Here is a 27,260-nt window from a genome sequence, read left to right as displayed (position 1 = left end):
CTCACTGTGACTCTGCTCCTCCTGTCTGTCATCTGTCTGTCCAGTCAGGTTTCTCCGGGGCTACCACGTGCTGTGCAATGGGGGCCCCTCTTCTCGCCCCACAGGGGAGGTTGTAGTGAGCATGGAACCAGAGGTGCCCGTCAAGAAGCTGGAGACCATGGTGAAGTTGGATGCGGTAAGGGCAGTGGCCAGCTCCTGGCTGGCCGGGGACACACAAACACAGGTGGCACATTGGAGAGCCAGGCAGACCCGTCCTGATAGTGCAGCTCTGACTTAACTCTCTAAGTGAAGTTATCAAGAACCAACCTTGGTTCACATGGCACTGTCTGAAAGTGGGGGGGGGGGGACTAAGGAGTGTACGTGTGTCTGCACATGAGCTGATGGTACGTATGTACAAGAGAAGTGGTTATGGTTAGAGGCAATGACCTGAAATGTTTCATACTTCAGAAACGCCCCCTAGGCTATTAACTGCTTATGAGAGAGGTGTGGCCTGTACAGTGACGATGCCCCAAGGAGCCTGGGCTGGGGGAGGAGCTCCACAGGGAAGGTCCTGTTCCTCAGGGGGTCTACCTGGCAGAGGAAGGTCTATAGGAGAGGGCAGGATGGGCTAGCCTGGAGTCAGCCTCCCGAGGCCTCGTCTCAGCTCAGAGCACGAAGGGACTCCCTCCCAGTCACATTTTCAGGCTCCTGATCGCTACCTCGCTCGCTCGCTCGCTCATTCGCTCGATTCACACAGCCTGGGGGTATTTCCTAGCTCCTGCGGCCTGGTCTAAAGTGCTTTTCCCTTAACCTGGCCAGTGTATAGAATCAGGGCTTCCAGTGGTCCCTAGAAAGGACACTGGGTCCTGCAGCTCTGGGTAACGCTGCCTGGAAAGCTCACTGCCCAGGTGCCCAGTTTTGAACATTCTGCTGCCCAGCTCCCCCCTCTTCCCCATACACTCCTTGTTATTCGTAAAAGCCCCCGGCTGACTCTAAGGTACTGGCTGCCAGGGATCTAGTAAGCCAGAGGGAACAGCAGAAGCAGCCTCAAGTAGGCCCTTAGTCACCTTAGCAGGCACCCTGCTTTCGTGAGTGTGAAGCTTGCCTTGCAGTCAAGAGAGAAGAGTAAGCATTGGTCCCTGTGTGCGTCCTCGTGGCTCCTGGCTTCTCTCTTTCTGCGCTGGCCCACTGCCTCTCCCTTGGGTTCTCGATGGCCAATCCTGTCCTGTCTCCTTGATTCCTTCCCTCTACAGACTTCCGATGCTGTGGTCAAGGTGGATGTGGTAAGTGGTGGAGCTATGCCAGGACCCTCGGGCAAGAGAGCCATTCACTTACAGCAGTGCCAGGTCAGAAGGCCAACTTCTTGGACCTAGCCATCCTCCCTGAGTGCCCGTCCTGTGGCTCCCAGTGGCAGGCTGTGGTTCTTACGGGGTTATGGTATCCTCCTCACCAAGGCCTTGCCTCCATGGCATTGGTGGCCCCCTGGTACTATGACAAGGGGTGGGCTCTCTGGGATCAGATAGCCAGAGTGGGAAGAGATCGTTCAGGGTCCCGGGAAAGAAAGAAGGAGAGCCTATGGACGGTTGCCCTGCCAATCCCCAGGCTGAGGAGGAGAAGGAAAAGAAGAAGAAAAAGAAAGGTGCGTCAGACGAAGCAGAGGAAGAGGAGCCTGATGAGAGCATGCTGGATTGGTGGTCCAAGTATTTTGCCTCCATTGACACAATGAAGGAGGTGAGAACCGATGTGAGCTGGGAGGAAGGAGGAAAGGGTGGCAGGTGCCCCAACCCTAAATCACATCCACTTCTCCAGCTCCTATCCTAACCCACAGAACCAGCTCCTCGAAATCTCCCTTCAGAGTCTGCCCTCCTTGGGCTGGTAGATAGTTGACCATCGTGGCTGAGTCCCCTCTCATCAGTCCCACAAAGATCTCTTGCATCTGCATGCTGAGGCAGATAGCGTACAAGGTGCTGTGGGAGTCAGAGATAGGGTGCCACCAATGCCCTGAGCAACGGACACATGAAATGAAGGTGACGATGCCACCGGCTGTGACCTGGAGAGTCAGGGAAACCCCTTCATGTTTTGGCAGCAACTTCGACAACATGAGTCCTCTGGAGCTGACTTAGAAGAGAAGGAAGAAATGGATACCACTGAGGGTGAGCCCCGAACCCATGGCATCCAGACCCCTGGCATCCACGACAATGTCTGCTGCTTCCAGCCCTACTCCCAGGCCTGGGCTCCAAGGATCAAGCTAAGAGCCTCTTCTACAGTAGTTTCCACTCTGAGCAGTTCAGCAACCACAGCACCAGACAGACACGCAGAACCATAGACTATCTGAGCTGGAAGGGACATCCCTAGCTTTCCCGCCCAGCATTTTCAATAACCTTTTCCATGGAACAGCATCAGGGCTATTCTGGAGGAGAAAGGATTCAGTGGTGAGATCCGTTTAGAAAATGCTGGTTTAAGCAGGTTTCCTTTGGTGCAAGATGTCTCAGAGCCTTTATGTTAGTATTGATTACACAGGTGTGTGTGTGTGTGTGTGTGTGTGTGTGCGCGCGCGCGCGCACGCACGCTCTCACTGCCTCTGTGTACACCAGACTAGCTGGCCTGCGAGTGTCCAGGAATTCTCCAGTCTCTACCTCCCATTTCCCCATAGGAGTTCTGGGTTTATGGACACTTCTGCTATGCATTCAGCTTTTACATGAATTTCTGGGGTTCAAACTTAGGCCCTCACACTTGCAAAGCCGTTTCTCCCTCTGAGCCGTCTCCCCAAGCACTGGGGTTATCGGTTTTTCAAAGGAAGACAGTATAGAAATGATTTCTTCTTTTCTCCTAAGCACACCAATGGCGCATATGCCCAGGATCTCACTGGATGCAGCTTGGACAATGCTGATAGGAAGCAGCCTTCTTGATATAAACCTAGAAAACAAAGGGGGCAGGCACAGGTCCACACAAACAAGCCCCCTGACTCCAGATCCAATGCCTTCCCCACTCACTCTACCAAGAGCAGACAACATCCTGTGTAGGGACTGGCCTACGTAGGCGTGGCCTGCAGTCTGCATCTCCTCATGGAAGGAGGAGATGAGACTCTAACGTCAGGCAGTGGTGGCACACGCCTTCAATCCCAGCACTAGGAGGCAGAGGCAGGTGAACCTCTGAGTTCAAGGCCAGCCTGGGCCACAGAGCAAGTTCCAAGACAGCCAGGGCTACACAGAGAAATCTTGTCTCAAAAAAAAAAAAAAAGACAAAAACACAACGATGAGAGAGGGAGAGAGAGACTCCGAATTAAATGGGAAAGAAGTAGTGAAGCCAGATCTCCATCTCAGGCCTTCCCGCTCTTCCCCTTTCTACCCCATGCTCACCTAAGCTGACTAGGGCCTCCTTCTCTTCTTAGGGTCAGGCCCGAAGGGGCCAATGAAGAGCAAAGAGAAGTCCAGGGCTGCAAAAGAGGAGAAAAAGAAGAAAAACCAGAGCCCTGGCTCTGTCCAGGGATCAGAGGCTCCTGAGAAGAAGAAAGCCAAGATTGACGAGCTTAAGGTCTGGGAGCAGATCCTGCCCGGGTGCGGGGTGGAGGCAGCAGACGGGGCAGGAGGCTGGCATGGGGCCTGACATCCTAGCCTGTCCAGGTGTACCCCAAGGAGCTGGAGTCAGAGTTTGACAACTTTGAGGACTGGCTGCACACCTTCAACCTACTGCGGGGCAAGACAGGGGACGATGAAGACGGCTCCACAGAAGAGGAACGCATTGTGGGTCGGTTCAAGGTCAGACAAGGAGTGTGGCCTGACTGCTGATCCCCTCACAACCCCATCTATCTGCATCTCTCCCACTGCCCTCTACAATCCCTGTACCATCCATGACCCGGCAGCTGAGGGCTAAGGCCTCGCCACAGTGTGGGCCTGTACTGTTGGCTAGCTGGGAACCGGCAGCCTTCCATCCCCGCCCAATGCCTTGCTCCAGGGTTCCCTGTGCGTGTACAAAGTGCCACTCCCAGAGGATGTAGCTCGAGAAGCTGGCTACGACCCTACCTATGGAATGTTCCAAGGCATCCCAAGCAATGACCCCATTAACGTACTGGTTCGAGTCTATGTGGTCCGGGTAAGACTCCCTTCCCGTTCCTTCTCTGAACCCCCCCCCCCCGGCCTCCTGTTGTAAGGACTGAGGTAGCTTCGAGACATCAGAAGGGTCCACTGGTCTAGTCCACATCTTTCTAGACAGGAAGTCCAGTACCAGGGACAAGAAGCAGCAACGTCCCTAGAGCCACACCGTGAGACTCTGACTCTAACCCAATGCCCCTGTCCCCACTTTTCAACATCATGGTACCCTCAGGAACAGAGCAAGGGTACCCAGGATTCTACTTAGGCAACACTTTCCCTTCCCAGGCCACGGACCTGCACCCGGCTGACATCAATGGCAAAGCTGACCCCTACATCGCCATCAAGCTAGGCAAGACTGACATCCGCGACAAGGAGAACTACATCTCCAAGCAACTCAACCCCATATTTGGGAAGTAAGGCCTTGTGGTGCCCTCTCTGCCCACCTCAACTCTCGGTCGAGTCCCCCACCCATTGCCAATCTCAACCTGAAACCCCCTTCCTATCCCCCACATGGCAGGTCCTTTGACATCGAGGCCTCCTTCCCAATGGAGTCCATGCTGACAGTGGCTGTGTACGACTGGGATCTGGTGGGCACTGATGACCTCATTGGAGAAACCAAGATCGACTTGGAAAATCGCTTCTACAGCAAGCACCGCGCCACCTGTGGCATTGCGCAGACCTACTCCATGTGCGAGAACAGAGTGGGACGGGTCCCTGCGAGGGGCTAAGGACGGGGCAGGGAACAGGGAAGGGGCTGGATGTCTGCTGCATCTCAGCACTAGGACAAGACTCGGGAGCAAAAAGCATGCTAGGATTTCTGTGCTAGGTTATGCCTTCACCCTACATACATTGCAAGCAGCTTCAGGGGCTGGGCCTGCCTACTCCAAGACAGGGTAGGGAGGGGACTCCAAGACAAAGGAGACAGAATTGGGAAAGCAGAAGGGGACAGGACAGTGGATAATGTCTTCTGAGGATCTGGGAAGGCCTCTGCCACTTGAGGCCAAGCAACTTGGTCAAGTTCCTTCCCTCTCTGTTATCTGATGCCTCACAAGGGCCCTTGAGGGATGGTGGGGCAGTGTTAGGCAGCACTGGACGTTGAAGCCAAAGTCCAGGCAGAAGGGTCAGCTCCCAGTAGCGCTAGTGTCTTGGGTGAACCTGGAGACACAGGAGGCCTATTGCTGAGGTAGGCACTGGCCGACTGTGAAGAGCCGCTTCACGCCTGTGTGTCTCCTCCCACAGACATGGCTACAATATCTGGAGGGACCCCATGAAGCCGAGCCAGATCTTAACTCGTCTCTGTAAAGAAGGCAAAGTGGACGGCCCCCACTTTGGTCCCCACGGGAGAGTGAAGGTCGCCAATCGTGTCTTCACGGGGCCTTCAGAAATAGAGGACGAGAATGGTAAAGGGCACTGAGAGCAGCTGACTGGCCCCAGTCCACTGGCCACCAAGGAGCCACACTTCTCTACGGGGGGGGGGGGGGGGCCTTCCGGACTCCTGCCCAGCCACTTCCCTGACACCCCCTCCCCCCCCCCCCCCCCCCCCCCCCCCCCCCCCCCCCCCCCCCCCCCCCCCCCCCCCCCCCCCCCCCCCCCCCCCCCCCCCCAAATATCACTCTCTCTCATTCATCCCCGTGAGCCAGGAAAATACCCCATCCTACAAATGAGCAAAATGAGACTCAGTAAGTTCCAGTTTGGTGACTTACCCAAGCTCATATATCTCTCCGGAGGCAGAGTAATGGTGTAGGCCTAAGTCTCCTTGGCTCAAAGTTACAGTCCCCTACACACCGCCATTCCTTTCCCCAAGCCTGGCCAACAAAATTTATAGGTCTCTTCTGGGCCTTGTGTTGCAACTGAGACCTTGGCCTTCCTCTGTGTCTGGTTGATAGCAGTAAAACGAAGGTGAGGTAGACAGGTCAAAACTCGGGACTTTGTGTTCCTAAGCTCCTGACCCTGGCCGTGTGGATGCACCTGACCCACTGTCACCCACAGGTCAGAAGAAGCCCACAGATGAGCACGTGGCTCTGTCTGCTCTGAGACACTGGGAGGACATCCCCCGAGTGGGCTGCCGCCTTGTACCAGAACACGTGGAGACCAGGCCACTGCTCAACCCTGACAAGCCCGGCATTGAGCAGGTGATGCACACAAGGCTGGGATCTGGAGTTAGATATCCTCCACCCGGGGTCATAGGGTAGAAACAGAGCTTGCGCTGTCCCCCGTGTGCCCACTGTATTCCCTCCCCACCGAGGCCAACTGGATGGCAAGTGTGTGTTCTGAGAATCACGTCACAGAGCTGACGCCCCCAGAAGCTGACATAAGACATCCTAGCATCCAAAGCTAGAAACTGGTGGCATGCAGCTTGGGACAGGCCAGGAGAGTGGATCCCCTTGAACAGACATCTGCCAACCCCCTCTCTTCCTCAGGGTCGCCTGGAGCTGTGGGTGGATATGTTCCCCATGGACATGCCAGCCCCTGGGACACCTCTCGACATCTCCCCTAGGAAACCTAAGAAGTGAGTTGCCTGGGATGGGCACTACCGTACCCTTACCCTGCCTCATCTACTTCCCATTCAGCCCTCTTCCCTGCAGCCGCCCCCAGGAGCCCACACACAATTCTCCCTACTCCTTTTTCCTAGCTTCACGTCCCAAGAGTATGCATTGGGTGTCTGATCTGGGCTGGCTGCTCCTCCCCTAACTGTCTTGACCTGTGCTTGGCTGAGAGCCAGCCCACCAGGGCCTTAGCCATAGAAACCTCCTTCGAGTCTCCTCCCCCACTCTTCTAGCCTGCTCAAGTACCCAGGGCTTCTCTTGCCGACACATCAATAGACCCCTGCCCTGATCCAGCCCCAGGACCTGGGACAAGCCCTCCCCAAGGTTGTTGATGGGCCTTCCTGCTCCTGTCTAGGTACGAGCTACGGGTCATCGTGTGGAACACAGATGAGGTGGTCCTAGAAGATGACGATTTCTTCACGGGAGAGAAGTCCAGTGACATTTTTGTGCGGGGGTGGGTGACAGTCACTGCCCTGGGAGAGGCTGAAGTTGGGCATGCCCACTTTCCCGGGAGAACGGATAAGGGAGTCCTGGGATGGGGTGAGGTCGCAAGGGTGTGACCACAGAGCTGGAGCAGGTGACTCCCAGCAGGTGGCTGAAGGGCCAGCAGGAGGACAAACAGGACACAGACGTCCACTACCACTCCCTCACTGGTGAGGGCAACTTCAACTGGCGTTACCTGTTCCCCTTTGACTACCTGGCGGCCGAAGAGAAGATCGTCATGTCTAAGAAGGAGTCTATGTTCTCCTGGGATGAGACGGAGTACAAGATCCCTGCACGGCTCACCCTGCAGATATGGGATGCTGACCACTTCTCTGCTGACGACTTCCTAGGTGCAGAGCAGAGCGAGGCCTAGGGCCCAGAACTGAGGGGCAGGGGTGGGCAGGCTGAGTCCATAGAAGGGGGTCCACCTAGTCTTCAGAGCCAGAGATACCACTCGGGGATCTAGCTTCTCCAAAAATCTGCCCAGTCACCACTGGAGCAACAAGGAGCTCTGGGCACATGAGGGAGGCAGGATAAATGTTGATGGAAGTCAGCCAGGATCGCTGAGGAGGCAGATTTCCGTGGGTCTTGGGTTACACCAAACTCTTACCTGCACCTGCAGCCTAGGTTTTGATACAACATGGTCAGAAGGTGCCCAACAGCCAGGATGAAGGTTGCAAATACCTAGAGACACTCTAAGCTAAGAAAAGACCCAAGCAAAATGGAGTAGAGATGGAAAGGAAGGAGGCAGGGAAGTCCCCGCCTCTGTCACACCCACCCGAAACTGACTCTGATGTCACCACAGGGGCCATCGAGCTGGACCTGAACCGGTTCCCAAGGGGTGCTAAGACAGCCAAGCAGTGTACCATGGAGATGGCCACAGGGGAGGTGGACGTGCCCCTGGTTTCCATCTTTAAACAGAAGCGTGTCAAAGGCTGGTGGCCCCTCCTGGCCCGCAATGAGAATGATGAGTTTGAGCTCACGGTGGGTACCATTTCCTGCTTGGGAGTGAACCTACATGGGTCTACCACCATGGCCTAGACAGGGGAACTCTTCTGTCCTTCCCTTCAGGGCAAAGTGGAGGCGGAGTTACACTTACTGACGGCGGAGGAGGCGGAGAAGAATCCAGTGGGCCTGGCCCGCAACGAACCTGACCCCCTAGAAAAACCCAAGTGAGTGTCCTGTCTGCTTAGACCCCCAGACACATGACACCATGTCCCAGACCTTTCTAGTTTTCTTGCCCCAACTCCCTAAGAACTACTTTGTCCCCTCCTGGGCCACAGTCACATCACGCGGGAGCCCCTTCCTTTAGCCCTGAAGCCCGCCTCCTCCCTCTGAACCAAAGGTAGAGCTAGCTCAAAAGAAAGCTGTTTCTTCCCCAACCTGCCTCCCAGTCCCCCAGTCCAGCCGTGATATGGGTTCTTCCTAGTTTTTGACAAGGGCAAGCACTTCAATGGTGGCCAGACTTAGTGGCCCGACAGGTGCCAGAAACTCTACTGCTTGGTACTTTTTGGCTTCCTAGTCAGCAGATCTTCTTGCCAAGCCCGTTCCCACCCCCATGTCCCTTCTATGCTCATCTGCTCTCCCAATGCTCCAGTCGGCCCGACACGAGCTTCATCTGGTTCTTGAACCCTCTCAAGTCTGCCCGCTACTTCCTGTGGCACACCTACCGCTGGCTGCTCCTCAAGCTCCTTCTGCTCCTCCTCCTCCTGCTGCTGTTCGCCCTGTTTCTCTACTCTCTGCCTGGCTACCTAGCCAAGAAGATCCTGGGGGCCTGAGCCCTGCAGCCTCCTGCGTCTGGTACTTCTTCCTTCCATCTCTGGATAAAGGCTGGTCAACATGTGGGACACACTCAAAACACACATAGACACATGTACACGTTCATACGTGTACACACAGTGCACACACATACAGAAGCACACATGTGCATCTAAGCATACACAGACGAACACAAGCACATATGTGCATCCCACACAAACATGCATCGCAACTCTCAAACCTTCAAAGTCTAATCATATTCTCAGAACCAGAAATGGCTACTTCATATTTTTATATTATTGGGCCCAAGAGGTGGGTGAAATAGCTTGGTCAAGATCACCTCGCTCTAGGTAGCATTGGGTCACCAGCCTAGGTGGCAAACAGTGTCCACCAACTACAAAAGCACTTTTCCCAGACTCTGAGTTCAAATCCCCAGCACCCACATAAAAAGCTAGGGCCTGGGCCTACAAATCTAGCAACACTGTTGGGGGCAAACATGGGAAGATTTCTGGAGTTTGTTGGCTGCCAGACTAGCCCAAGTTCTGAGAGAGAGAGAGAGAGAGAGAGAGAGAGAGAGAGAGAGAGAGAGAGCGCTTTGCTTAAGGACAGTGATATGGCAGGATCCCTATGTCCTCCTCTGGCCTCCATCTGTGTACACAGGGATGCCCACTGGCACACACGTATGTACCCAACACTTTATGTTGTGACAATTTATGGAACCTGCTGATCTTGTGGTATAAGTTGCAGAGAGCAAAGATTGACAAGGACCTCAGCAAGGAAACTCTGCAGGAGGCAGGGCATGTTCATACCCTGACGGTGGGCAAGCTGGTGAGAGTTAGGCATGACACTCAAGCTGTCTGGATGCTTGCTATGGGCATTATCTGTGGGCATGTAAGAAAGGGAGAGTTTAGGGGCTAGGGATGTAGCCCAGTTGGTGAAATGCCTGCCCAGCAAGCAAAAAGCCTTGGGTTCAACACCAAGCACTTTATAAATGGGTAGCGATGCAGGCCTGTAATCCTAGCCGTCGGCGGGCAGAGGCAGGCATATAAGTCAAAGATCATCTGTGGGTACATAGTGAGTGCAAAGCCAGCCTAGGATAATTGAGGTCTTGTCCCAAAAGAGGAAGGGAGGAGGGAGGAAGGGAAGAAAGGGAGGAAGGACAGGAAGGAAGTTGAGCAATTCTAATTTCCTGAGACTATGGGGAGACAGGGGCCTGCATGAAATGCTAAGTACAAGATCTCAAGAACAACACGCATGGCCTGCAATGCCGAGGCCTCTGCTTCAGTTCATCAGTGCAAGCAACCAGCATGAGACTAGACAAAAACTGCCACCTGGGCTCAGAGCAGAACTGGGGCAGAAGAGGCCTCACGGAGAGGATACAGCTTGGGAGCCGGTAGTCTGATACTAGATACGGGCTCTACCCTGGTTCCAGCACTCACTGCCTGTAGAAGAACAGAGAAGCTAGGAGCCCTGCTTGGGTGGCTCATGCTTACTGTCTGACAAGCTCCTCCCATCTTCTCCCCACTCTAGCCGGCCTGACACAGCCTTCGTCTGGTTCCTGAACCCGCTCAAATCTATAAAGTACCTCATCTGCACCCGGTACAAGTGGTTGATCATCAAGATCGTGCTGGCGTTGCTGGGGCTGCTCATGCTGGGCCTTTTCCTCTACAGCCTCCCAGGCTACATGGTCAAGAAGCTTCTAGGGGCCTGAAGCGTCCCCGCCCTGCCCCGCCCTGCCCGCCCTGCCCGCCCTGCTCTGCCCCAGCATCCCTCCAGGGGCTGCTGCTTTGCCTTCCCTCACCTGGACTCTTTCCCAACTCTCTGAGGAGCCCTACCTCCGCTGCCAGCCTCGAGCAAGACACCTGCTTGCTGGGCGACCATCCTCACCCCACACCCAAACTGCTGCTTGCCTGGTCTTGCCCCAGTACTGCCTGGGGTCTGGAGCACAGCTGTAATCAGTGGCATCCAAAGGCAGATACCCCCATGCCCCACATTCTATGATAACGTGCTCCTCGGTCCAGCTCCCAGAGTGGCAGGGACCCAACTCTCCCTTGAACATTACAGATCTTCGGTTAAGGCTCCAGTGAAATCAACCAAGGAACATAGGGCAGTGCTGAAAGCTTGGATAGGCAGGAACCAGTGGGAAGCACCAGAAATGCCACCAGAAGCCACACAACAGAGTAGCCGAGTAGCCGGAACAAGGCCACAGGAGCCGGCTGCTTCTGCGCATGCTCTCCTCTGTGCTCCTCCTCCTCCTTCCCTCAACTCTGCGCAGCAGCTTCCGCCTAGCATCACTTCCCCGGGCTTCCTCTGCCTAGGCCCGTGTGTGCCGACCTGTATGCAAGCTCTAAGAGGGAACCCAGTGTCCTAGCCGTCCTGAAGGCCCTGTCAAGCCTGTTGGCAGCCACAGCCAGGAGTCTACACTATTAGCGCTGCTCTTCTGCCTCTGCGAGTCTGCCGGTTGCTTTTCTTGAGTCTGATTTTTCTCTTAATAAAATAAATCAAGCCCTGAGACCGAAGTGGAGCATGAGGAAAATGGGGGGGGGGGGGGGTTGAGGCAAAACTTGTGGGTTGGCCAGGCAGGGGTGGCGCAGGAGTTTAATCCCAGCACTCAGGAGGCAGAGGCAAGTGGATCTCTGTGAGTTCAAGGCCAGCCTGGTCTACAGAGCTAGTTCCACCACAGCCAGAGCTGTTACACAGAGAAACCCTGTCTTGAAAACACAAACCTCTTGTGGGTAACCTCTTGTAGAGCAGCATTTAAGGTGGGCCTCAGGCTCAGGGCTGCCAGTCCTGGTTGCTGACAGAGGAGCCTAGCTTTGCAGCGCAGAGGGCACACCTTGGTGGACCCAGAGGCCCCAGAGTATGGAGACCATCCTTCAGGTTGGGAATAATCTGAAGGCACAAAACTTCAAAGCCCCAGCCAGCCTCCACCCACAGAAACCAGCATTTCCCCAAGGGCAGGAAGGGAACCTGGGGCTAGTCTAAATGCACTGTGAGCGTAGGGACAAAACTCCCTCATGCCATTCAGGGAAGGGACCGTGTCCATCTAGACTGGCCTCCTTAAAGACATTCAACCTAAGCTTTGAAAGACTTTATTAGAACTGTGGGGACTGCCGCTGCCTTATTTTGGCAGGCAGATCCAGATCTGGAAGACCCAGGGTGCGCCCAGGCTCTCGGGTGATCGGTGTGGACTCTGACTCCAGGCTTTGCAGATACACCTCTATTTTGTGGGCATCCGGAAGCCTTGCGTTGGAGGAATCTGCAGTTCAGAATTTACCTGGAAATTAGAGGGTGGAGGTCATTTCCTTGCTCAAGTGCAGATGCTGGCTCTCCCACAATCCCAACCCCTGTAAGCATTGCTTCTCCGCAACAGAGAGGCCTCAGTCTGGAGGATGCCAGGGGTTCCTGTTTGGCTTAGGAAGTGACTTCCGGTGGCATTTCTCATCTTCCCCCACCCATCCCCTTGAGTCTCTCCCTCCCCCTCCCCTCTCCTGTTGTCTCAGTCTGTCCTTGCCCCTGCTCTTCATCTCTATCCTCTTGTACACAGGAACATCCATAGACACAGAGACCACATGTCTCCAAATGCCCAAGTCCTATGGTGGGCCGAGAAGCCAGCATGATGCCAAGAATCATGCCCTCTACCTTCCAGGTGTGGCCTGGGACCTGAGACCAGCTTGGAGTCATAGATCCCCTACACTTGGACAAGGGACTGGAGATTGTCATGACCCTCATGGCCTGGGACTCAGCACCGCCCTGAAAGCATCACCCCTTCCTCCTCTGCCCAGTCCATGGGAACGAGTTACACTTATCGCTGGAAGGGATACCCCAGACAGCACAGAATCTGCTCCCCATTCACAGAGCCCCTCAGTCATGTCTTAGGAAGCTGGTCTGGCAGAGGGGGAGGAGCGTCACCAAATCTCCAAGCTTGCTTCTCTGACAACCAGGAGGATTCTGCCTGGCTCCCTGGCAGGTTGTTAGGGCTGAAGAAGACACACAAGTGGGGGTGAGGGGGAGTCTGGAACCTGAACGCTACTTTTGGACTTGGTACTGTTTCTTAAAAAAGAACAGTTATGGCCGGGCATGGTGGAATGTGCCTTTGATCCCAGTACTTGGGAGGCAGAGGTAGATGGATCTCTGAGTTTGGGGCTAGCCTGGTCTACATGGTAAGTTCCAGGACATCCAGGACTATTGAGAAAGATGATTTTGAGCCAGTGAGATGGCTCAGCGGGAAAGTTAACTCCCAAAAGCTGCATGTGTGTCATGGCATGTGTGTGTGCACAGGCAAAGAGAGAGAGAGGGGTAGTGGCGCACGCCTTTAATCCCAGCACTCGGGAGGCAGAGGCAAGCAGATCTCTGTGAGTTCATGGCCAGCCTGGTCTACAAGAGCTAGTTCCAGGACAGGCCCCAAAGCTACTGAGAAACCCTGTCTCAAAAAACCAAAAAAAAAAATGCTTCTACAGCTGGGCATTGTAGCTCATGCTTCTCATTGCAGCCCTTGGAAGGCTGAGACAGTTAGTCATGGGTTCAAGGCAAGCCTGAACTACAGTGTGCAAGCTGAGAGGGGAGGGGGCAGATGTAGCTCAGTTCGTAGGGTGCCTGGCTAACGTGAGTAAAAGCTCTAGGTTTGATCCCCAGCACTGCACACACAGGCTGTGGAGGCTTATGCCTGAAATCCCAGTTCCCCAAGGTGAAAGCAAGATATCAGAACTGCAAGGTCATCCTTGGCTACAAATGGAGTTTGAGACCAGCCAAAGCCACCTGACACATTGCCTCAAAAAATTACAACAAAATTAAAGACAAAAAGAGTGACCACAACAGAGTGATACCAAAGCCATGGCATCAAAGGGACAGTTACGGTCCTTCTGCCTAGGCAGGACTGCAGGCGATACCCATGACTTGCCAGCAACCCTCTCCTCCTGGGGTCCCACCACTCACCTTGGCCTGGAGATACTGCTGCAGCAGGGACTGCATCTCAGCGTTCTGCTGCTCCAAAGAGTCGTTCTCCATCAGCAGCTTGGCCCTCTGGGTCAGCACGAGGCTGGGGGTAAGGCAGAGGAAGCAGGTTAGACAGAGGCCAGCGCAGACTTCCCTCCTCTACTGAGCAGAAGCCAGGCCCTTAGTGTTTCTGTCTGTAGAGGAAGACCTGAGACATTTCCCTTTCTCCCAGGCTAGCAGGGACAGGCAAGGAGGGTGGGATTAGAGGTGCCACCCTCTACCACCTACCACTGCCACCACCTACCAACATTCTACCACGTCAAACTATGAGCACTGGAGACACAGTTATGACTGTGGGCAGGACTGTCCGTATAGACCACCCAGCCCCCTGCCCTTCCATGCCCCGGTACTGACTAATATTTCTCCAAGGCCTTGTACAGTGCATCCCAGAGGCTTTGCTTGGAGGCAGGGATAACCATGGCCAGGGACTCCCAATACTCCGAATCCCTGGAGTTATCACGAACATCTTTCTTCACCCTCACTACTGGCCGGATTTCCCTGAAAGTCAAAACCAATGGTGTCACCGTCACCACTTAATACATCAGTCCCCCAAGCAATAACAGTCATGGTACTGAAGCCAGTCATATACTTGCTGTTAAAAAAAAAAAATCACATTTGTATGGGTGTGTGTGTGTGTGTGTGTGTGTGTGTGTACACAGCCCCTTTTCCAATCAATCGCCCCTGATTGCCTCCCAGCCTCCCAGTCCCTGGGTCTCAGGCAAGCCCTTCATCACCACTGCACACTGCCTACTTGGGCTTCTTCAGCCCCATGACAAAGGCCTCCAGAATCTTAAGGACATCGTTGGGGTGGATGAGCCTGGGAGAAGATAGGTCCTCCTTCTCTCTCAACTCCCTGTCCACAAGGCTTTCGTAGTCGCCTCCCTGCAGGGTCTCCTGCTCGACGATGGACTCCACCTCTGATTTGGATACCTGGCTCCTCCTGTCCACCTGGGACAGTAAGCTCACACGCTCCAGCGCGGACATCAGGCTTGTGCGCTCCGTATAAATGGAGGTACTCTACTGGAGAGAGGAGCGTTGCTGACATGGGCTGCTGAGACCCAAACACATACAACAAACAGGAGGAGAAGAATTCAAAGCAAATTTCCAGCACACTTGCAGATGGACACACTTACATAAAGACAGAAGGCAGGTAGGAAGGGGGTGCACGGAGCCCTGAAATGAGGGCTGTGCTCTGTCTCCAACCCATTGTCACAGGTGTTCGCTGGATTGGTAGCATGTGCTCCGATGCTATAAATACCCTTGACTCACAATAGAGAACCAACCCTGGTGTCATTTTTAAATTTAAATAGTCTTTCTCCTATTTTCTCCCACTCCCAATTCATCCGGTTTACCTCCTACAGGCAAAGTGATGCTAGCAAGCTTCTTGTGCTACAAGTTGTCTCCACTGGGGGGAGAAATAAAAGCTATTTTTTGAGACAAGATCTTGTTACAGACCTCAGACTGGCCTCAAATTCATGATCCCCCTGCCTCAGCTGGGATTCCAAGTGTACACCACTGCACCCAGGGCTTAAAAAAAAAATAGTGTGTCTCTGAACAAACACGTACTTTCTTTTCTGCCCTGTTTTTAATTATATGTATTTATTTGTGGGGAGGGAGCACATGTGTGAAGATGAGAGGAAAACTTGTGGCAGTCTGCTGTCTTTGTTAACCACATGGGTCCCAGAGATCCAGCTCAGACGCCAGGTTTGGTGGCATGTGTCTCTACCTACTGAGCCATAGTTCAGCTTCCTTGCTGTTTTTATATAAATCTTTGTACATGTTCTTTACTTTACTTTTTTCACAGACCAATAAACCTCATGAATTTTTTTTCATATAGTCATATAAAGAACTTCCTTGGTCTTTGTTTTGTAGTTGAGTAGTATCTCATTGTGAGTGTGCTTCATGAATTATTAAATACACTCCTTAAGCTATAATATAGGGGCTGGAGAAATGGCTCAGTGGTTAAAAGCACTGGCTGCTCTTCCAGAGGACTGGGGTTCAATTCCCAGCAATCACATGGCAGCTCACAACTGTCTATACCTCCAGTTTCAGGGGATCTGACATCCTCACACAGACATACATACAAGCAAAACACAAATGTACATGAAATAAATCATTTTTTAAAAAGCTATTATATATATATATATATATATATATATATATATATAGACTCAACTTCACTAAGCAGAGTACCCAGGAGTATGCCTTAACCTCACCACTTGAGAGGCAGAGGTAGGAGAGTTAAAAGTTCCAGGTCATCCTTGGCTACACAGAGTTGGAGACCAGCCTGGGCTGCATAAGGCCAGGTCTCAAAAAAGAAAAAAAGAAATAAAGGCAAGAAAGTCAGCTGTATTAAGATTAAGGTCTATCTATAGAAAAAAAGCATATATAGTAACTGATGCTGTCAAATTGTCCCCAGCGAAGGTGGCAGCCATTACACTCCCACCAGGTTTTATGTGTGCCAGCACACAGAGCTTCAGTTATATGCTGGCAGACGCCAAGCTCTCCTGTGCAGTCCCCGCACACGCAACCGCGTGTTTAGAGTTGCCTGTCCTAGTCCAGGTGTGCGGTGTACACTGTCATCCCAGACTCAGGCAAAGGAGCGGGATGGAAGAGTTTGAGGACAGCCTGAGCAACACAGTGAGACTGCCCCATGCTTTCTTTGAACTGCTGGTCTTTTTTTTTTTTCTTATTGGCTTGTGTGAGCTCTTTATAACACAAGGAAACTAGTCTTTAACTATGATACTAATTGAAAATACTCTTCCTCAGATGTTGCGTGCACTTTAAGGTCTTTCTCCTTCTCCTGTGTACTGAGATCACAGTCCTGATCTATCATGCACTGTTCATGTAATGCTGTGGACCAAACCCAGGTCTTCACGCATGCTAGGCAAGTACCTTCCAAATAAGCTACATTCCCCAGCCCTTGGGCACTCTCTTTCTGAAGGCTGTCAGGAAACTCACCCTGGTGCTAACAACACTAAGAACACTTTTAAATTAAAATCTTGTAACTTTTAATGTGACTCCAGAGTAGCTACTCTTTGCATCTCATAATGAAATTGTTTGCAATGTGATATTCACGGTGTCACACATGAGCCCTGCGTCATAGAGGAGTGTGATGGATCAAACATGCAGAGTGTGACACATGCAGATTTCATGGTGGTTGTAGCCTGGTTTTGAAGAAAGCCCAGGGAAAGAGCCCTTAGGCCTCGGTATAGAGCAACATCCCATCCCTCCCCCAGGCATTCTGCCCTTTGCAAATAAAACATAACAATAACTAAGCCAATGCTATTAGCCATTCCTGGCATAGACATCCCCAACTTCTCCCAGACCCAGTGCCAGTGCTCACACCGCCACATTCCCCAAACAGCTACAAGAACCTTAGAACACAGGGCACATGTCACAGACAGGGGCAGAGTGAAAGACAGGCAGGCCCCCACAGAGAAACAAACGCTCTCCCAGCTGCACCCTGCCCCACCTTGGCAGAGGATAAACGATGGGACCGGTACCGAAGGAAGAAGTTCACCAGCTTGTACAGGTCATCCTCACTTTCAATTCCCAGGGCCTGGGGAGAAAACAAGATGGCCGCTCAGATCTCCCCAAATAGGCCATGAACTCGGGGAGCTCTTAGACCCTCAACTCCCCTGAACTAAGAGTAAGAGGCTCTGCTCAGCATCCATGAGGCCTGAATAGAAGGTTTAGGGTGAGAGCCAGGAAGATGCAGCCAACTGGAACCATCAGAAGACTGGGACAAATCACAGAGCTGGGGGGGGGGCAAACATTGTGACACCTGGGGGTTACTCAACACATCATGACACAAAGGGAGGTGGGCAGGGTGCTCCACACAGATCATGACACCAAAGTCAATCTGAAGGCCTGGGAGACTCTGGTATACTCTCAAGTTTGAGGTATTGCTGAGAAAACAGGTTCTGGCCCCCACCCCATGTCCTCTCTGCCCAGTGGGACTCACAGAGAAGATGGCGTCCAACCTCAGCAGATAGCATTCACTCTTCTCCAGGGGAAGGAGCAGGCTCAACAGTTTGCTCTCTATGAGGAAACCCTGGGGAGAAAAGGAGGAGGGTGTCCCCAGTCAGAGCCGGGGTCCAGGAACAAGTCATCCACAATGAGACCCTACAGGGACAATGCCACAGAGCAGAACCTCTAACGGTGAGCCTCCAGGCAGTGGGGTCCTCATGGAGGTCACCTGGGGATGCCTAAGCCAGTCTCAGGATGCTAGGACAAAGCCAGTTCCCATTCTTGGTTTAGACTGCTCTCCACCTCACCCACAAGTCACTGGGCAAACACCTGGGTCTCCACCGCACTTTAAACAAGGCCAGCCTCAGTGCCCACCTCCCCCGTTTTCCTCCAGATCCCTACAGAGCTCAGAAGCAAGTCCTGAAGAGGAGAACAGGATATGGAGGAGGAGAGAGCCATGTCGGGACACACTGTGTGTGACACAGGTGGGGTGGGGGTAAAGTCAGGTGTCACACTGAGCTGAGGACGCCATGCTATCCAGACAGAGGGGACCTTCAGCAGGAGTGGCTGCCCCAAGACCACTGAGGCTGAGCTACCGCCTCATCTAAGAAACACCACGTGATGTTGCAACCACCTAGCTCCCGCTGAGCCAGCTCCAACACGTCCTCATTGCCAGCACGGCAAATATTTGAGACTTGATACAGCTGGAGCAGGCATAGGAGCGGCAGACCTGGCAGACGGATTAGTGGAAGGGAAAACCTTATTGTCAGCCAGTACGGCCCGCTGTGGGAGTAGCCATTGCCGGTTAGGCCTCTCAAAGCACTGCCCTTCACGTTCACTCCCCTGGCTTCTCTCTGGGCAGGCTTGCCACACCTGGCTCCAGGCCACAGGGGCTCGGAGGCCTTACCGACTCGTCACACAGGAGCATCAAGATTCTTCTGGTAGTTTTTGCTGAAACTTGCTTGGGCAGGTCCAGGTAAGACTCATCCTCTGACACGGCCTCTTCTGTCCCATCTTCTTCTACAAGTAAGTGGGTCAGAGGAAGGAAGGCAGGAGAGGATGATTTCTTGGCTTGTGGACTTTGAGAAGCTGCCGGGTGGCTTTCCCTGAGCAAATGGCCTGCTTACTGCCTCTGTGGCCAATCACATGTGAATGCTGAGACTGGAGAGTTAGGACAGTCCCGGCCCTTCCGGGAGGATGCTTCCCCAAACCTCACCTATCTGGAGGCTTCATGCTCAGATCCAACCATGAACCAAGAAGGGAGAGGAGAGCATGAACCTATTTATTTGCGCTTTGGAGACAAGTTACATGATTTCCAAACCCACAGAGACTAGAAGTAGCCTACTAAAAGGACAAGTTGGCTGCCGCACAGAGGAACCCTGTCACCAAGACCTGACAGCCGACAGCAGGAGCCAAAACTTCCCTTAAGATGAGAAGAAGGCTGCAGAGATGGTGCAGAGGCTAAGCCACTTCCTGCTCCTGTACAGGACCTGAGTTCAGTTCCCAGCCCCACATTGCCAGTCTACAGACACCTGTAACTCCAGCTCTAGGAGATCCAACGCCACCTTCTGGCCCCCTAAGGCACACACATGTAGCATATACACACATAATTTTTTGCAATTAAAGGGGGAAAACACATAGAAAAACACACCAAAAAAAGAAGAAACTACAATTTTAAAAAAATTAAATTTTTTACCCTCTCTTTACCCTGTTAATTCTTACTCAGAACATGGGAAATAAAATCATGGTATAATGGCTGGTAAGATGGCTCCCTGAACAAAAGGTGCTTGCCTTTTACCTTTTAGGCTGATAACCTAAACTTGATCCCTGGGATCCACATGGTGGACAGAGAGAACCAATTCCTGCAAGTTGTCCTCTGACCCACACATGTGCTGTGGCTCAGATACACACACACACACACACACACAAACACACATACACACACATACAAATAATTTTTTGTTTTGTTTTTTGAGATAGGGTGTAACAGCCCTGGCTGTCCTGGAACTCACTCTGTAGACCAGGATCTCAAACTCATAGAGATCCACCTGCCTCTGACTCCTGAGTGCTGAGATTAAAGGCATGCACCACCATGCCCGGCCATGAATTAATATATTTTAAAAATCGTGTATCACCCAAGGCTTACTGGTTGTTCAAAAGGTAAGACAATACCTATGATTTAGCACATGCCGTACATAATCCTAGAACTTGGAAGGGAGAGGGAGGGACATCAGGAGTTCAAGGCTGGCCTTGGCTACGTAGAGTTTGAGGCCAGCCTGGGCCACATGAGACTCTCTCATAAAGAAAAAAAGAAAAATGCATGACTCAGAGTCTCAGATAGCATACGATGTTAAGAATACAGAAATGACAACATCTCTCTGTCGTGATTTCCAACAAGATAGCAAAGGCATTTGCCCATTACCCCGCAAACGCACTCATAGGTATCTGCACCAACAATTTCCAACAAAGAGAACGAAAAGACAAATGAATGGGGCTGTTTGTTAGGCAACACAAGTAACCCCCAAAGCAACCAGGCCAGGGATGACCAGAGGACTGTTTGAGGGAATAAGGGCACAGACTCAGTACGTTACCATGTGGAGAGAATAGTTTTTACTACAACCAGATAATCTCCAACGGTATTGTAAGTAAAGTGAGGGCTGTAGATATAACACAGTGACTTCGAGCATGTCTGACATGTGTGAGGTACTGGGAACCACAAACAACTAGATGAAAGGAAGCGTGTTTTTATTTATTGCATGTGGGGACACGTGTGTGGAAGTCAGAGGTCAACTTGCAGGAGTCATTTCTGTCCTATCGTGTGGGTTCTGGAGTTTGAACTCAAGATATCAAGCTTGGCGGCAATCTCCTTTACCACCGAACCCTCTCACTAGCCCGCTACTGAGCATCTCTCAAGCCTTTGCAGTGTTAAGATGGGTAGGCTAGTCTATGTTCCCAGAGGGCCGCTCCGTCTCCATGACTGTTTCAGTCACCTGCTTGCAGCAGCAGTTCTTCGAGTATCTGTGCAGCTGACTTCTGCTGCTGCAGGGAAATTGGCCCCACATTCTTCAGGAACCAAAAGTCAGGCATCTTCCAGGGCAGCCCCAGGTGCTGAACATGGATAACGCAGTCCACGTCAAAGGCTCTCTGCGCTAGCGCCTTCGCCTCTTCTTCGTTCATCAGCCAAATCTCCCGAAACTTTTCCGCATCGATAATGGTGAAGTGTCTGTAAAGCAAAGTCACAGCCAACCGTCCTTAGGCCTGGCCCCCGGTCCCCTTCCCCCAACCGTCGATAGGATGAGAAGACAAGGAAGAATTTCAAATCCCCAACACCAGGACCCTGCATGGGATAAAATGCAGCTGTCCCAACGAGAAATCAAAACGGACAAGTGACCTGTGAGTCAAGGGACAGAGGAACATGGAGCATGAGTGAGTCTTCCAGAAGAGCTGGGGACCTCAAGTCCAGTGAAATCGCTGCTGCTGCTGCACCCCTGCCCACTCTCCCTCCTGCCATCGCCCCCATTCCAGACCAGACTCCCAGGGCACCTCATGGCTCTCTGTAGCTCCTTGAACTGCCCCACGAGCCTTTTGAAGTCGGAGGTCAGGGACTGGTTCTCCTCTTGAAACTGTTTTATCTGCTTGGCGTATTTTGTTCTCAGGTTGTTAAGGACATCATGCAAGCTGATGGAGAGAAGGAACTCCAACTGGGGCGGCAAAGCAGGTAGGACAAAGGTGGTCCCTATCACCCGCCTCTTCACAGGACAGCATAGAAGCACACACACACACACACACACACACACACACACACACACACACACACTGCCAAGCAAGCTGCTCTACCCACTGGCTCACTGACCGGTTGAGCTTCCTCTTCTGCTGGGACTTGATCACAGTGCTCTCTTCGTCTCTCTTCTTCAGCACCTGGAAGTTGTACTCTAACTTCTCTTGGTTTAGCTGGTAAGTTGCTTTCATCTGCTGAAGCTGTTGCTCGAGAATCTGGTGTCGATTTTAAAAGTAAATACGCACATACAGACATGCATACCTAGCCGGCCCTAGTGTAACGTACTGTCCCTGAGGACAGTGCTTTGTTCAAGTCGTGCTCTAGAGGGAGCGCAGGGGCGTGTGCCGCAACCTAAACTAGAAAGTCTGTCATCAACACTGATGATGGCTCAGCTGGGAAGAGCACTTGTTGCCATTACTGAGGACGAGAGTTACTGGGGCCTGGAGTTTGGTGTCTGGCATGTATGTTGGGGAGAGAATCCAGTGCAGTCTTCTGGCCTCTGCAGACACCTGCACACACATGTGCGTACACACAGAGACACACAAACACAGAAATAAAAAACAAAATAAATATAGAGAAAAGAGGAAAGCACCAACAGAGGCAAAATAAAGGACAAATGGATAAAATACAGCTCAGTCATTCTGCAGCTAACCCTGCACACACAAAGAAGAAAGGAATTTCCCAGTCAGCCAGCCCTGATGCTTCGCTCTAGACCCTTACTACCAGAGCTCAAAATTTCCTCAGTTTTGTTTTCCAGAGGAGTAATATCAAGTGGAAAGCAACAGCGGTTCTTCCAGTCCTCTCTGGGATGCAGAGTGCTTGAGCGTCCGCAGAACTCACATGCTTCCTGCAAGACAGTGCTCCCCAAGTCTCTCCCACTACACTGTGATTTTATATCCATACTATAATGAGCATGCGAGCTTTAAGTGCAAACAAACCCTATTACATGAACTCGATACAAATGTCATTCTTTTCTTCTTTCTTTTTTTTTTTTTTGTTTTTGTTTTTGTTTGTTGAGACAGGGTTTCTCTGTAGCTTTGGAGCCTGTCCTGGAACTAGCTCTTGTAGACCAAGCTAGCCACAAACTCAGAGATCCTCCTGCCTCTGCCTCCCAAGTGCTGGGATTAAAGGCATGCACCACCACCACCCGGCTTCATCTTTTTTTAATGTACATGTGTGAGTGCCTACATGTTTGTATGTATACCACATGCAGGTGAAGGCCAGAACCTGAGTTGCCACGTGGTTGCTGGGAACCAAACCCATCCTCTGCAAGAGCAGTAAGTGCTTTTAACCACTGAGCCATCTCTCTGGCCCTTGGTACCACACTGCTGGCCCTGAGAACCACTTCCAGCATCTCATGCCACTGAATACCGCAAAGAATGGAAGGACTTGAGTCCGTTTCCCCTTTGCAATCTGGACAAATTTGACTGCGCTGATTTTATAAGCAAAATCCCAAAGCAACCAGACCCCGGCACCCCAGCCACAGCAGCCGTCATCTGATGGCTTTGATTTGCATCTCTGCTTGCACGCGTTTGTCTATTTCTTGGCCATTTTTACTTCCTCTGTCACAACCATTTGCTCCTGGTTTTGCTTGAGAGCAATTCCAGGGACCAAAGCCTTGGGCACCGCCACTATGCTGAATGTCTGGCACCAGCCCCAAGCCCTTTGGGCTCCACTGGAGTCCCAACGGCAAAAGCACATGGGGGTAGATGGCAGTGTAGCCAAGGATCCCACACGATTCGCAAAAGCTTGTGTCTCCCACAATCCACCTCTGCAGGGCACAGTGACATAATTTGCATAGTAGGTATTAGTTTTCTCTCTTTATGCTTAACATATTCACCAATGCCCCACTGTCAGTCTTCTTAGGGTTTAGTCTCAGCATAGCCATCCTTGATTGCTATATAGTAAGCATAGTTTATTGTTGCTTGTTTGGTGGGTTTTTGAGGAAAGGCTCATATAGCCTAGGCTGGCCTCCAACTTGCTATGTAGCTAAAGATGACCTGCTGATCCTTCTGCCTCCACCTCGTAAATTCTGGGATTACAGGCATGCACCATCACACCCCTGGCTCCAGCCCCAGCCCTGCACTAACTGCCACTGGGCCTGGCATGTACTCAGTGTTTTGTGATTAACATCCTGGTATTAAAACACAGCCGCTCTAAACCAGGCGGTGGTGGCACACTCCTTTAATCCCAGCACTGGAGAGGCAGAGGCAGACAGATCTCTGCGAGTTTGAGGCCAGCCTGGTCTACAGAGCGAGTTTCAGGACAGGCTCCAAAGCTACACACAGAAACCCTGTCTCAAAAAATCAAATCAAACAAAGAAACAAACAAACAAAAATCCCAGCAGCTCTTACTGAGAACTAAGTTTACAGTCTTAATTAAATGAGCATAGGCCTACAACTGAGTAGGTGTGTCACAATTTCAAAGCGACCCTGGGCTACAGGGTGGCTTCATGACCAGCCTGGGTAACTTGAGACTACCTCAAAACAAAAAGTAAAAGGAGCGCTAGACCTATAGCTCAGTGAGAGAGCATGTTCTTAATGTGATTGACACTCTAAATTCAGCCCCCAGCACAATAGATGTATAGATAAATAGACAGACAAATAGATGATAGACAGACAGACAGAGCATGAGCAGCCTAAAATAAAAGCATTTCTTTCCTTCATTAACAGTTAAACTAAGGGGCTGGAGAGGGTAGCCCTCTAGCTAGGGGCACTGTCTGCTCTTGCAGAGGACTTGTGTATCCTGTTCCTAACCCTCACACAGAGGCTCAGGACACTTAGAAGGAAGTAGGAAGATCACGAGTTCAAGACTAGCCTAGGCTACATTAGATCTTATCCCTCCAAGGAAGAAGAGGAAGGAGGACGAAGGAGGAAGAAGAGGAAGAGGAGAGAGAAGAGGTAAACACTCTACAGTAAGTGCCTGCCTCTGAGACACCACAGGTAGTAGCTGAGATGAGAGGCTCCATTTGTCACCGCCTGTTGTGATAGGAGCGGCCTTTGGGTTAAGAAAAGCCCATACCTCATCTACTGACCAAGATATGAAACAGGATTGTCTTATCTTGCCAAGACAGAATAGGATAATTCTAAGAAAGTTCCTTGCATTTGATAATGGTATGTCAGTTATGTTAGGCCTTAGCCAAAGTTGGTTGACTCAACATTGTGAACGAGAATTTGGGTGATTGCCCAGGTAGTCTGTTGTCTCTGTCATTTATGGCACATTTTGGATATCTCTCATTTGTTAAGTAATATTTATTCCTTTCTCAGATTTTTGACAGAGTTGAAGATTATATAATTGTAATTACTCTCTACATTATTTAGACTCCTTGAGATAGAATGTCTGGTAAAACTTTTGTTCTCAATATTGTTTGTTATATCTATTATTTATTATTATTGTTTATAGTTGTATTCGGTTTAGTTCTGTCTTATTTAGACAAAAAGGGGGAGATGTAGGGATAAGCCCGCCCATTGGGAGCGGGCTTGCCTCGGGGGAATGTTTACTGATAAATTGGGCACGCAAAAGCTGCAGGCCCCTTCCTGTTTCCTGTACTCCGCGGGAACCTTGGTTTTGTGAGTCTGGTTTTCCATTAAAGTTGTGCAAATACTTATCACAATTTGTCTGCATTAATCTAAGCCGCCACATCAACCGCCCAGCCGCCTCTCACCTGAACGTCCCGCTCGAGCTTGATCTTGATGGTGTTGTACTCTTCGCAGTCCCAGGCCCGTTGCTTGTTGAGCTGCTTCTCATAGTCCTCCACCTTCTTCATGCGGGTGATGAGGTACTCCAGCTGAGGGTGGACAGCCGTGCAGATCAGGGAACCTCCCTCCCAACTCAACCCTCAGGAGAGCCCGACAAGCTGGGTACAGTGTGGGGCCTGGAGTCTCACAGACAGGGATGTCTGCTGGCATTCTGTTGGGGATGGTGGACCCCCAGACCCTGAATTTCCTGTGACCCCCTTGCCTACCAGAGTAAACAACCTGTTATGCCTGCAGCTGCTCTGAGCAAAACAACTTGTTTTCCTGTGTTTACAGCTGCTCTGAGCATGAGACCCTCAGGAACCTGATGGCAGGGGAGTGGTTTCGGGTGGCTTGCAGCTGAAGAAGACCTAGGGTATGGCCACTGGTCAGGGAAGGCACTATATAAGCTGCCCTGGACACAATAAAGTGACCATTCTTGGGGAATTAAAGGATGACCCGTGTGTGTGTGTGTGTGTGTGTGTGTGTGTGTATTTCGATCTCCAGGCCCTTGCCCGAGACTGGCGAACCATCTCCTAGTACAGGTGCCCGCGCTATAGGCGTAGTACCATAGCATCCATAGCAGCAAAGATGATTCAACATTCAAAGGCCCAAGCTCCAAGACTGAGTTCTCAGAATCCTGGCTGGGTTCGTACAGACACAGCAGCTGGAGTGATGGCTCAGCTGTTCAGACAGTGATGTTCTTGCATAGGACCCAAGTCTGGTTCCCAGAACCCACATGTCTCCATGTCACTGTAACTCCAGCTCCAGGAGATCTAACAACCTCTTCTGGCTCTGTGGGAGCCTACATACATTCACATAAGCTCACATGCCTACTCAAAACAAACAAACAAAAAAACCACACAGATCTTTTTTAAAAATATTTTTTCAAAAGAAAAACATACCCTATAACCTAGCCTTTACAGTGCAAAATAATAACAATAATTCATCTTATTCATGTCACTTCTCTGCTCTTTGTGCCTATGAAATAAAGTGACACACTATTCCTACACTTTTAAGTGTGTCTTAAAATTGGATTGTACACACCCGCAACCCCAGCAATCAAGAGGCAAAAGCATGTTCACAGGTTCAAGGTCAGCCTGTTCTAAATAGGGAGTTCTACATGTTCACAGGTTCAAGGTCAGCCTGTTCTACATAAGGAGTTCTACATGTTCAAAAGTTCAAGTTCAGTCTGTTCTACATATCAAGTTCCAGGCAAGCCAGGACTACATAGTGAGACGGTCTCAAAAACTAATAACAATAATTAAGTAAAGTTAATTAAAAGTTTCCTGGGCTGGGGATGTAGCTCAGTTGAAAGAGTGCTGGCTTAGCGTGTGAACAGGAAGCCCTGGGTTGGACCCCTAGTACTTCATAGAGCAGACATAACATTGCATACCTGTTATAATCTGCTGGCCTGGTTTGTCACTTGGGTACCCTGTCCCTTTAAGAGACAAGCCCCGCCCTCTCCCAAGCCCTCTCTCTGCTCTTCCTTCTTTTCCCCTTTCCCTTTCCCCTCCATAACCCACTAAATAAATACCCACTTTATCTGCATGCCTATCCATCTCTGTTTCTCACCCATGACTTCTCCTGGGACCAGATGACTCGCCAATGTCTCTCACTGCCACACAGATCCCTGCCTGGGACCTACTGCCCGTTGAGGCCTGCAGCCACTGGGGGAACCGTAGCATTTTATCTAAACCATAACAATACCTATGATCCCAGCACTCAGGGGATGGAGGCAGAGGATCAAAGTCACTCCTGACCATATATAGAAAATTTGTGGGGCTGGAGAGATGGCTCAGTGGTTAAGAGCATTGCCTGTTCTTCCAAAGGTCCTGAGTTCAATTCCCAGCAACCACATGGTGGCTCACAACCATCTGTAATTAGGTCTGGTGCCCTCTTCTGGCTTGCAGACATACATGCA

General features: G+C 51.4%; 2 protein-coding genes across 6 annotated transcripts in view; one reads left to right on the top strand and one right to left on the bottom strand.

The window, feature by feature from the left end:
* Otof (otoferlin) overlaps nucleotides 1-10,568 on the top strand; it is a 91,970-nt gene extending 81,402 nt beyond the window's left edge. For 2 of the 5 annotated variants that reach the window (XM_050128492.1, XM_050128490.1), the window contains 17 exons: nucleotides 105-175; nucleotides 1,233-1,262; nucleotides 1,582-1,710; nucleotides 2,066-2,132; nucleotides 3,377-3,513; nucleotides 3,603-3,737; nucleotides 3,934-4,071; nucleotides 4,356-4,483; nucleotides 4,588-4,758; nucleotides 5,310-5,470; nucleotides 6,060-6,202; nucleotides 6,491-6,579; nucleotides 6,972-7,070; nucleotides 7,208-7,449; nucleotides 7,905-8,083; nucleotides 8,171-8,271; nucleotides 10,388-10,568. In XM_050128492.1, coding sequence (XP_049984449.1) covers nucleotides 105-175; nucleotides 1,233-1,262; nucleotides 1,582-1,710; nucleotides 2,066-2,132; nucleotides 3,377-3,513; nucleotides 3,603-3,737; nucleotides 3,934-4,071; nucleotides 4,356-4,483; nucleotides 4,588-4,758; nucleotides 5,310-5,470; nucleotides 6,060-6,202; nucleotides 6,491-6,579; nucleotides 6,972-7,070; nucleotides 7,208-7,449; nucleotides 7,905-8,083; nucleotides 8,171-8,271; nucleotides 10,388-10,568 — 2,201 coding nt within the window. Of the gene's footprint in view, nucleotides 1-44; nucleotides 176-1,232; nucleotides 1,263-1,581; nucleotides 1,711-2,065; nucleotides 2,133-3,376; nucleotides 3,514-3,602; nucleotides 3,738-3,933; nucleotides 4,072-4,355; nucleotides 4,484-4,587; nucleotides 4,759-5,309; nucleotides 5,471-6,059; nucleotides 6,203-6,490; nucleotides 6,580-6,971; nucleotides 7,071-7,207; nucleotides 7,450-7,904; nucleotides 8,084-8,170; nucleotides 8,272-8,696; nucleotides 8,878-10,387 lie in introns of those variants that run through there. The other 3 variants (XM_050128489.1, XM_050128491.1, XM_050128488.1) reach the window with 3 other exon arrangements.
* Nucleotides 10,569-11,933: 1,365 nt separating this feature from the next.
* Nucleotides 11,934-27,260, bottom strand: part of Drc1 (dynein regulatory complex subunit 1) — a 39,600-nt gene continuing 24,273 nt past the window's right edge. Inside the window, exons 7-17 of the mRNA XM_050128557.1 lie at nucleotides 25,267-25,389; nucleotides 21,678-21,817; nucleotides 21,368-21,502; nucleotides 20,815-21,047; nucleotides 18,732-18,844; nucleotides 17,820-17,909; nucleotides 17,328-17,414; nucleotides 14,604-14,869; nucleotides 14,207-14,350; nucleotides 13,793-13,895; nucleotides 11,934-12,134 (exon numbers count right to left, since the gene is read on the bottom strand). Coding sequence (XP_049984514.1) covers nucleotides 12,078-12,134; nucleotides 13,793-13,895; nucleotides 14,207-14,350; nucleotides 14,604-14,869; nucleotides 17,328-17,414; nucleotides 17,820-17,909; nucleotides 18,732-18,844; nucleotides 20,815-21,047; nucleotides 21,368-21,502; nucleotides 21,678-21,817; nucleotides 25,267-25,389 — 1,491 coding nt within the window. The 3' untranslated portion in view covers nucleotides 11,934-12,077. The remainder of the gene's footprint in view (nucleotides 12,135-13,792; nucleotides 13,896-14,206; nucleotides 14,351-14,603; nucleotides 14,870-17,327; nucleotides 17,415-17,819; nucleotides 17,910-18,731; nucleotides 18,845-20,814; nucleotides 21,048-21,367; nucleotides 21,503-21,677; nucleotides 21,818-25,266; nucleotides 25,390-27,260) is intronic.

The sequence above is a fragment of the Alexandromys fortis genome, unplaced genomic scaffold, assembly GCF_014885135.2.
Source record: "Alexandromys fortis isolate MF-2015 unplaced genomic scaffold, M_Fortis_MF-2015_v1.1 scaffold_304, whole genome shotgun sequence".
NCBI lineage: Eukaryota > Metazoa > Chordata > Mammalia > Rodentia > Cricetidae > Alexandromys > Alexandromys fortis.
The sequence above is the reverse complement of the archived record's forward strand: the minus strand, read 5'-3'. Positions and strand labels throughout refer to the sequence as shown.